Raw genomic sequence first — 11233 nt, forward strand, 5'->3', positions numbered from 1 at the left:
ACACATATGTTTATTTACAGGAAAAACTGAATAAATATTTAATCCACTGAATAAAATTGGAAAAGACAAACCAGGAACTGTAGTACATGTTCAATGTCACATAAGCAAACATTTTAAACATACTTTTCATGAATCCACACATCTGTTTTAATTATGTATTTACTTCAGACATGCCACTGTCATTATTTACTGCAGTATTTTACCTGTACTATTAATCATTAACTGCAGTATTTTATCTGTAGTATTCGTCATTTACGGTAGTATTTTAACTGCATTCTTCATCGTTTATTGCAATATTTTACCCTGAATATTAAATCATAAATCTGTCATTTACTGTAGTATTTTAGCTCTAATATTCATTATTTACTGCAGTATCTTTGAAAACATGATTGGTTCATTGAAGAAACATCAGACCCAAGTTAGAACTTAGAACGTCTTTGTTGTCTCCAGATGTCAAACAGGAAGTTAAGAAACGGAGGCTCAACACAAAGAAACTCAGATGTAAAAAGCAACAACATTCCCACCAACAGAGAAATCACAGTAAAGGACTCCTCTGAGCCTCACTGCTGAAGATCTCAACAACTCCTGAGACATTAATGTGTATTAATACAGATATCAGTGATTTCTCTGATAAACTGGACATAGTTCACTTGTTGTCCAGTAAAACACGTCAATGACTTCCTTCTGTCATCTTCTTGAGGTTAATTAAAGTGTTGGTGATAATTACAGCCTCCACACGATGGAAATATTAGAATATCAGACAGTTTACCAAAGACTAAGGAATCATTTGAGCAGCTGAAGGTCAAATGTGGACACTCACATTTTTTACACCTGTCCAGGTAAGAAGACATTTAGACAATATAGAAGAAGTCAATGAATGAGCTGCAGCTGCTTCTATAAAATCTGTAAAAAAAAACAAAACAAAACTGAAAGTCTGTTTATTTTCATCTGAATATTAACATTAGAAAACCTGAGTCTGAACATCATCAACCTCCAACGGATCAAGTCAACATGAACTGAACTTGTCCATCATTCACAGTGTGGAGCTGCAACACTAAACTATACAGGAACAACACACTTCATACTGGTTCCCAGTCCACCTCCCAGTTACATGGTCCAGTCAGAGTCTCTACACACCAGCTGCTGCTGCTGCTGCTTCAACCTCTGGATCATCAGGACACACTTCATCCTCTCACCACAAACACCGTCCTGATCAGCATCACTTCCATCTGCAGAGAGAAGAAGAAAGATGAGAGGAGATGAATGAGTTTGATCAGCATCAGGTGTGTTTCTCTGCACATTTCACTGCAGTCCACAGTGGAAACAAACTGCTGACAGTCATCAAGCTTCATTACTGCACAAACTCTTCACTCATGGATTTACTGCTGCTCCATTTAAACCAACAGTCTCTGAGTGTCCATCAACATCTCATCTGCTCTGAAAACATCAGCTGACAAACCAACACGGAGGCTGGCAGTCAACACATCTGGATCAAAGCACACACAAGGACACACATCCAGATGTGGCTGCTGGACCTGAGCAGAGCTTCTGCTCTGTACAAACACCTCATGGTTCCTCCATGTAATGATGCTGCTGCTGTGAAATAAGAGGCACTGGTTTGCAGGCTTCAGTCTCACTGATCTCAGAGCTGTGACAAACATCACACTGATCAGCTGATCACTGTTGGAATGAGACAAACAGTGAGATCAGATCTGATGGACACTTTGATGAAGGAGGACCACTGTCTCTGCACATCTGGAAGGCTGGCAGCTGGAATCAGCTTTATTTCCTCAACACATCAACAACAGTCGGCTTCACATCCATCAAACACACCATGACAACAAGCGTGTGGCTCCTCTGATTGGCTGACTGCTGTCTCTGTGTTTCTGTCTCCATTCTGCTCTCACAGCTTCACTGAGAAGCTGCAGGTTTACAGAAGACACTGGATCTTTGCTTTGATACTGACTGTGTTCAGTAGAAAACTGCTGGAATCAGCAGAGACTGATGGAACCTTCTACTGACCTCAGAGTCTTCAGGCTGCAGTCTGGACTCTTCACAAGATCTAACAGATGTTTCACTGATGATTCCTTCAGATTGTTTCTTCTCAGGTCCAGATGTTCCAGATGGGAGGGGTTGGACTTCAGAGCTGAGACCAGAGAATCACAGCTGATCTCTGACAAACCGCACCACTCCAATCTGAATAAAGAATAAAAGATGTGAGTTGAGGAGACAAAGTTCCTGCTTGAAATCATTCAGAGTTTCATCATGAGTTCAGAGCTGAAGAAGCTTCAGAAGGTCCAAGTTCAGAAAATGGAAACTCCAAGCAGCTGAAGCCAACAGGATGCAGCTTCAAAGAGTCCAACAGAAGCAGTGAAGAAGAGCTCTCATTAATATTAATGACAACATGCTGCTGCTTCAATAAAGACGGAGTGACTTCAGCTCTGAAACTCTGCAGCTCCACCAGTGGCTCCATCCACACAAACTCATGCTGAGCAACAAACACAAGGAAAAACACTCGCACATTTATTTCACTTTCTGCTTACAGTCACACAAACGCACAAGAAGGAAACGTGGACAAAATGAGGCTCCAGACTCTAAAATATCTTCATGTTCTGGAACCATGGAGACCTTTCCATCAGGACTCTACATTCACATCATTTCATTCTTCATCCATCTGTCATTGATGGTGGAAAGTGTCCATCACAGTTTTCAGAGGACCAGGTGACGTCTTCAAACTCTTTTCTCAAACACAAACATCTTCACTTTCAAATGACTCAAAGCAGAAAAAGAATATTAGTTTCTGTCTCTCAGGATGAAAAACAGCTTGAATTACAGCTCAAACTATCAGTCCACTGTTTGATGAGTCTGTAGACAAAAGATGAAAAACATTTCAATCATGGTTTCACTCATTTATCCAGAAAAAACATCAAACTGCTTCCAGTCTGTCCACTGTCAACACTCTCTGTTTTCTGTCACATTAAACTGAATATTTGTGCTTTTGGACTGTTGCTGGAACAAAACCACACATTTGAAGACGTCACCTTCAACTCTGACAAAGTGGATCAGCAGTTTTCACTCATTTTAACATTTGATCAACTAAAATAGTGAAATAAGTGACAGCTTGATGAGGAATAAAAAAAGCTGTTAGCTGCTGCTGTCAGTTTGAACTGCAGAGAAACATGAGGTCAGATCTGAGCTGAAGATCACGTGTGTCAGAGTTTCACTGTCAGTTATTCACTGGAGGATTTTTATTCTGAGATGGAGCTTTGAAATGTGCAGCTCAACATTTCTCTCAAAGAGTCCAAGGACTGAAGCAGAGAAGAAGAAAACAGACGTTCCCATGAAGATCCTCAGTGTGGATCAGTAGAACATCAGCCTGATGGCTGCAGTTTAGAGTCACCACAACTTTACATCACGTTCATCTCAGCACACAAATAAAACATGATGTCTGACCTCAGAGTCTTCAGGATGCAGTCTGGACTCTCCACAAAACCACTCAGATGTTTCACTCCTGAATCCTGCAAGTTCCAGTTGTTGCTCAGGTCCAGATGTTCCAGATGGGAGGGGTTGGACTTCAGAGCTGACACCAGAGAATCACAGCTGATCTCTGACAACCTGCAGCCCCTCAATCTGAATAAAGAATAAAAGATGTGAGTTGAGGAGACAAAGTTCCTGCTTGAAATCATTCAGAGTTTCATCATGATTTCAGAGCTGCAGAAATCTGGATTTCTATGCATCAAGTCAACCTTAAATCTCCTTCAGATCTTCTTTTCATACGTGCAGCTTCATCAATGAGATCTGTTCATTTATTCTACCAGAGGAGAAGCTGCTGGACCACAGAGGACAAATACATTTGCTTCCAGGACAGAAAGGTGAAAAGCATCTAAAGGCTGAGCAGCAGATAAAGCCACTGTCTTTACTTCAGTCATCTCACAGTTCCAAATGCTGGAAAGGATGAAGGAGAGAGTTTGTGCCACTGGTGAGCTTCCAGTTCAAGTGTTGCAGTGATGTGACACACAACAGGTGCTGACAGGTGAGGAGAGTTCTTCTACTCACTGACTTCTATCAGCTCAGCACAGAGAACTTTAAGGACACTTTAGCTTTGACTCTGGACTGAGTCTGGACTTTATGACTCCCTACTACATTTAAAAAGAAAAACCCTGTGGATGATTCACAGCAGCCATTAAAACTGATGAGAAAAAAGAAACATTCACCCAAAGATGAGAACTTTGAATCACTGAAAACATGATGTCTGACCTCAGAGTCTTCAGGATGCAGTCTGGACTCTCCACAAAACCACTCAGATGTTTCACTCCTGAATCCTGGAGGTCATTCCAGCTCAGGTTCAGATGTTCCAGATGGGAGGGGTTGGACTTCAGAGCTGAGACCAGAGAATCACAGCTGATCTCTGACAAACCGCAGTTCATCAATCTGAATAAAGAATCAAAGATGTGTATAAAATCATTGATGATCCATCGGATGTGTTCAGGTTCTGAATGTGCAGATCAACATTACTTTGTCCTCATCAATCAGCTTTTCTCTAAAAGCAGCACAGTGACTTTGTCCTTCTCTTATTGTGGATCATCATCATGTCAGCCTTCTACACACATCATCCACATGTCAGCACAACATTCATCCACCTATTCATGTCCACACATCAGTAGCATCTGCTGACCTCAGTCCACTCTCTCATCAAAGGATCAACATCAAATCTCTTCATTCTTTCATTTATTCCATCACCTTCTTCTTCTTTGGAAATCAGCTTGCTAGCTTTGTCTCCTTCACATCTTCCAGTGTGTCTTCAACAACAGTCACATGTCATCTGTACATTACAGAGGGATTCTGATTCCTGCTGTCCACACTGACTGTCCACTGCTCTCTTCCTAACACAACTCCACTGGAAGGAATCCCTTCATCAGCTCAGCTCACACTAACATCAAGCTTCAGCTTCTGACTCACACTAATCAACTTCCACACTGTTGACAACTAAACTCCTCTTTGACTTCCTGAGGCTGCACTGCAGCTCAGCACAAACACTGTGGAAACACAAACATACTGACTGGATGTGTGGAAGTCACACTGCTGAAGCCTCACATCACTTTCACATCAGCTTTACATTCAGACACACAGGAGGACTGTGGATTCTGTCCTCCATCTGGAACTCTGCAGTCGGCTGATCAGGGCATTTATTCACACTTCAACGATCTCAAACATCTTCACACTGTTTTCAGGAAAATACTCCAAATTTATCAACAACAAACTCCAAACTTCATTTGAATATATTGAAAAACCATCAACAGTGAACTGACCTGAGAGTCTCCAGTTTACAGTTTGGACTCTGCAGTCCATCACAAAGATGCTTCACTCCTGAATCCTGCAGGTAGTTTCTACTCAGGCCCATTTCTATCAGATGGGAGGGGTTGGACTTCAGAGCTGAGGCCACGACTTCACAGTGACTCTCTGAGAGTTTACAGTTAGAAAATCTGTAATGAGACATAAATGACAAAACATGTTATGATGAAAAAGGACACTTTATATTTTTTCATGCATTTAACAGCAGAACATTTGGACTGGTTCTGTTGGACATTTAGTTCTCCAATCAGCTCATTTCCACCAGTCTGCTCTGCATCACCCTCACTATACTTGATATGCTCTTCTACATACTGTTTGAATTTTACTACCAGCTACATATGTAGTAGATTTAATGCCAGAGCTGTACATCATAACAGTAAACTATGAATCAGTTACAATGTTAGCTTGTACTGTCTATGTATCATCTAGCTTATCATACATGTATCCAGCTGTGTGTTCTATGTTCCTTGTTCCTCTACCTCTCTACCTCTTCTGTTCCTCTCTACCTCCTTCCAGTAGCAGATGGTTCTCCCACATAAAGATCCGGGTTCTGCTCAAGGATTTTTTCCTGTTTAAAGGGTGTTTTTCTTGCAACTGTCACGGTAGGGCTGCTCTGGTTGTTCAGGCATATGGGTTCTGTAAAGCATCTTGAGAATATCTGACCTGTAATTGGTGCTATATAAATACAATAAAATTGAACTGAATTGGTTCAGCTGATCTTCTCTGATGTTTGACATCAAACTGAATTCTCATCAGTCTCTCTCACACCTGCACACTTTCAATCTGTAATAATTATATTAGGACTGGGCCTTTAATGCCTTCATTTTGATTAAATAATTACAGAAAAAATCATGTAAAAAATAATAACACGTTTAAACACACCTTTCTCAATTGTCAGTTTAATTTCTGGCACACTGGTAACGCTGATGAACACTGAAGACCACTAGGTGGCGCTAATGAACCTAAAGTTTGCTTTACAGAAGATATAGATATAAAATTTCCCAGAGGTTCAATGCTTTGTTGCATGTTTTGTACTTGAAAATTCCTCTCTGTTGTAAAGTTAAGCAAATACAAAAGGACAAAGTATTGTAAAACAGTAAAATGTTCTGCCTGTAATTCATATCTTTGTTGTTGTCAGCGTAAAGGGACCAAAAAAGATGTTATTTTATTTATTATACATTTTTTATATTAATCAATTATCAGAATGTTTTTCAAATATCGAAATCGGCCTCAAAAAGTCCATATCAGTCAGGTCCCAGTAATAACTGATGCTGAGATAAAACCTGGACAAGAACCTCTACAGTTCTTCATGTGTTTCAGCAAATCTGCATGTTTCCTCCAACAGCCAAAGGAATAAACTCACAAGAAAAAACTGTCAGACGGAACAATTATCAGAATGAAATAGAAAAACTGTCTTCATTCATTTAACAGCTTTAAACAGAACCAACTGAAAAATCCACATTTTCACAGCGTTTGAACATCTGAGACTAAACACAGCTGACATGGAAAGTTAGAAATAAACAAGTGGAACACTGAGAAGAATGAGATGTTCTAGGTTGAAGAACTGAACTACTGATCTACTCTGATCATGTTCATCACATCTGGACTCACCGAAACTTTCTGCAGTTCCTCACAGCTGGAATCAGTCTCTGTTTTCCCTCCTCTGATGTGTTGTACTTGTCCAGGTCCAGCTCATTCAGAACCTCCTCTGACATCTGCAGCATGTAGGCCAGAGCTGAGCAGTGGATCTCAGAGAGTTCCTTCTCTGATCTGTTCTCTGACTGCAGGAACTCTTGGATCTCCTGATGTACTGAGAGATCCTTCATCTCCATCAGACAGTGGAAGATGTTGATGCTTCTGTCTGGAGACATTTCATCACTCTTCATCATCTTCAGGTTGTTGATGACTCTCTGGATCATTTCTGGACGGTTCTCTGTCCGACTCAGCAGACCTCCTAAGAGTCTCTGGTTGGACTCCAGACAGAGGCCATGAAGGAAACGAACAAACAGGTCCAGGTGACCATTTTTACTTCTGAGGGATTTCTCCATGACTCTCTTCAGGAACACATCCAGAGTGTCTCTGTTCCAGTCTTCTCCCAGGAAGTCCTCCAGAACCTTCTCCTTCCTGTCGGTGTAACAGTGGAACATGTAGACTGCAGCCAGAAACTCCTGAACACTCAGATGCACGAAGCAGAATACCTTGTCCTGGTACAGTCCTCTCTCCTCTTTAAAGATCTGTGTGAACACTCCTGAGTACTTTGAGGCTGCTTCCACATCGATGCCACACTCTGTCAGGTCGGACTCATAGAAGATCAGGTTTCCTTTCTGCAGCTGCTCAAAAGCCAGTTTTCCCAGAGACTCAATCATCCTCCTGCTGTCTGGACTCCAGTGTGGATCTGTCTCAGCTCCTCCATCATACTTGACCTTCTTGACTTTGGTCTGAACCACCAGGTGGTGGATGAACATCTCAGTCAGGGTTCTGGGCAGATCTCCTCCCTCTCTGCTTCTCAGCAGCTCCTCCAGAACTGTAGCAGTGATCCAGCAGAACACTGGGATGTGGCACATGATGTGGAGGCTTCGTGATGTCTTCACGTGGGAGATGATGCTGCTGGCCTGCTCCTCATCTCTGGATCTCTTCCTGAAGTACTCCTCCTTCTGTGGGTCGGTGAACCCTCTGACCTCCGTCACCATGTCCACACAGTCAGGAGGGATCTGATTGGCTGCTGCAGGTCGTGTGGTTATCCAGAGGCGAGCAGAGGGAAGCAGATTCCCCCTGATCAGGTTTGTCAGCAGCACATCCACTGAGGTGGACTCTCTAACATCAGTCAGGACCTCATTGTTGTGGAAGTCCAGAGGAAGGCGACACTCATCCAGACCGTCAAAGATCAACACAACCTGGAAGTCTTCAAACCTGCACATTCCTGCTGCTTTGGTTTCACTGAAGAAGTGATGAACAAGTTCCATCAAACTGAACTTTCTCTCTTTCAGCACATTCAGCTCTCTGAAAGTCAATGGAAACATGAAGTGGATGTCCTGGTTGCTTTTGTCTTCAGCCCAGTCCAGAGTCACCTTCTGTGTTAACACTGTTTTCCCGATGCCAGCCACTCCCTGTGTCATCACTGTTCTGATTGGTCCATCTCTTCCAGGTGAGCCTCTAAAGATGTCTTCTGCTCTGATGCTTGTTTCTGCTCTGTCTGCTTTCCTGGATGCTGCTTCAATCTGTCTGACCTCGTGTTCATCATTGACCTCTGCAGTCCCTCCCTCTGTGATGTACAGCTCTGTGTAGATCTCATTCAGGAGGGTCGGCTGTCCTGCTTTAGCCATGCCCTCAAACACTCTCTGGAACTTCTTCTTCAGACCACGTTTAAGTTTACGTCTACAAACTGGAGCAACAAGTTCTGAAAGAAGAAACAACATGAGAACAATGAATAAATGACAGTAAATATTCCAACAGTTCATCCTCCTAAAGACTGATTGTGTGAAGATATTGTGAGACTTTAGTAAATGTTCTGTTGATCAGCAGCTTCAGTCTTTACACAAATCCTCTTACTGCTCTGCAGACAGTCAGCCAGCTTCTCCTGCTTCATCCTCCTCAGGAAAGACACTGTGATCTGCTCAAACATCTCTCTGCTGCTCCTCTCATCTTCATCATCATACTCCAACTCCTCCTCATCCTCCCTCTGACTCTCTGAGCATTCTGGGTAATCTGGACTCACAACCTTCTGCATCTTCTTCAGCTCCTTCTTCACAAAAGTCACCATGTTGTCCTCCAGCAGCTGGAACAGAGAAATGTGTCAATGAGTCCATCAGAGTGAAATCATGGAGCCAAACATCAGATCCATGTTGGACACACTGACAGTCCACTGGTCTACAAAGAGCAGCATGGAGACGCCTGAACACAGCAGATGGAGAACAACTTGTTGTCCATGAACTCACCATGAATATGGAGTCCAGGTGATGCTTCTGGACAGACTGAGCTCTGGGAACCTCTGAGTTCTGCTGCTCCACTCTGTGAATCAACATCAACAGTTAGATCTCAGTACGTCTGTCCACACAAACAAACCACATCAAATCAAATGGATTTAGAAAAACAGTTTAAAAACAACCTGAGCTGACCAAAGTGCTGCACATGATCGAGATAGACAGAAAAGAATTATGTGCAGACAGAACATTTAAAATGATAATTGACAATATACATGTAAAGACAATATAAAACTAGTAAAATCAATGAGTAAAACTAAATTGCACAGAATAAAATACTACAACAGGAAAAAGAGGATAGCAACGTGGAAGATCAATTTTTAAATAAATATGAAGTTTTAAGACCACTGAGAGCAGCCAGAAGTCATTTAAAACCTGAACATCTTGAGGTTTTTCTTGAAAATATCATCAGATTAGAAGAGGAAGGCTGTTCCAAAGCTTTGGACTCTAACCCGACTGCAAAGGTTCAACCAATCAGCAGCCTCAGTCATAGAACAGTTATTAGCAGTTGGTCTGATGAAGCTCATATGAGGCCAGCATGAAGTTGGCATTCTCCTCCTTCCACCATCAGTGAGTTACTGTTTCCTTCATCAGAGGAAACAACAACAGCAACTTCTAGGCAGCAAACAGTTTCAACTTAAGATGAAACTAAAACACAAGTTTTGCTCAGTACTTGGATCGTGCAGTAATGCAGCTCTGATAGTTTCTGTAGGAGATTATCTACTGTAATCACAGTGGTCGTTTCTCTGCACACAAATGTTCCACAACAAGTCCAGCTGTCTCTGTTTTCCGTCAAGGAAAACTGTGATTCATTTCAAGACATCCAACCCAACCAGAGTGTTTCCTCCATAACAGAATGATGGTGTGGTGCAGCCTGTATGTTCTACAGAGTGGGCTGGTAAAGCCACAGTATTCAGCTGGAGACGGTTCTGGTCCATCCACTGCTTCACCTCTGGGAGATGGAGGTGGTGTCATCAGGGTCTAGTGGCAGGTAAATGTGGGTGTTATCAGCGTAGCTGTGGAATGATATCTAATGTTTATGGAGGACAAGAGGAGCATGTAGAGGGAGAATAAAACTGACTCTAGAATTGAACTTTACACCACAAGTAATCAGTGCAGATGATGAGTAATGAACAATCTGGATTGAAGAGGACCTGTCAGCCAGGTAGGAGGCAAACCAGTTTAACACACTTAACCTGATCCAACCTCTTCCTTCAGATGGTTTCAAAGAATTCCAGGATCAACAGCATCTAAAGCTGCTCTGAGTCCTAAAAGAATTAAAATGGAACAAATACCAGAGTCTAAAAACACATCAAGTCATTAAAAACCTTCAGTAGATTCAGTGCTATGGTGAGTCCTGGAGCGTGACTGGAACTGTTTGAAAATGGCATCAAAGAAACACCAGCTGAAGGTCCATGAGGACACATGTGGATGTGGACAGAGAATCTGAGGAGTCCCTGCAGCAGTAAAGGTTTACTAGTCCTGCTGATTCCACAGACAATCAACAGCTCTGTCTGAAGCTGACTGCAGCTTTCAGCTCACTTTGGTTTTGTCACAAAGGCTCCCAGCAGCTCCTTCATAAAGCCTCATTCCTCCCAGAGCCAGTGTGAGCTTGTACTGGGCAGCTCCCAGTATAAATGTGTTTGACTGTGAGTGTGAGACAGAGTGCTGCTGAAAACAAAGTCAGTCAGTAAATGTTGAAACCTGGACAGACTGATGAATGATCCATCACATGCTTTCATTTGTCAATCACTTTAAAACTCTTACCTTTGATCCACAGGGCGGGGCCTTTTCCTTAAATTATGAGGATGTTTTCCAGTGAAGCCAGTCTTGATGGACACAGAGTCCAGTTCTGGTTCAGATGAGTCTTGCTTTTTCAGCTTCCTCCTAATAAACACAGG

General features: G+C 42.3%; 1 protein-coding gene across 1 annotated transcript; it reads right to left on the minus strand.

The window, feature by feature from the left end:
* LOC127535030 (NLR family CARD domain-containing protein 3-like) lies at nt 1-11233 on the minus strand. Its single transcript, XM_051951770.1, has 9 exons — nt 11100-11233; nt 9288-9360; nt 8902-9127; nt 6964-8749; nt 5310-5483; nt 4258-4431; nt 3454-3630; nt 2023-2196; nt 1-1229 (listed from the first exon to the last, which is right to left on the minus strand). Exons 2-9 carry the CDS (start codon nt 9288-9290, stop codon nt 1220-1222), a joined length of 2724 nt encoding a protein of 907 aa, XP_051807730.1. The 5' UTR covers nt 9291-9360; nt 11100-11233; the 3' UTR covers nt 1-1219.

This window comes from Acanthochromis polyacanthus, chromosome 8 (genome assembly GCF_021347895.1).
Source record: "Acanthochromis polyacanthus isolate Apoly-LR-REF ecotype Palm Island chromosome 8, KAUST_Apoly_ChrSc, whole genome shotgun sequence".
NCBI lineage: Eukaryota > Metazoa > Chordata > Actinopteri > Pomacentridae > Acanthochromis > Acanthochromis polyacanthus.

Coding starts and splice junctions, on each gene's coding strand:
- LOC127535030 (XM_051951770.1), bottom strand. Junction 4,432..5,309: donor TGTAAACTGGAGACTCTCAG/GTCAGTTCACTG, acceptor TTCTTTATTCAG/ATTGATGAACTGCGGTTTGT. Junction 3,631..4,257: donor TGCATCCTGAAGACTCTGAG/GTCAGACATCAT, acceptor TTCTTTATTCAG/ATTGAGGGGCTGCAGGTTGT.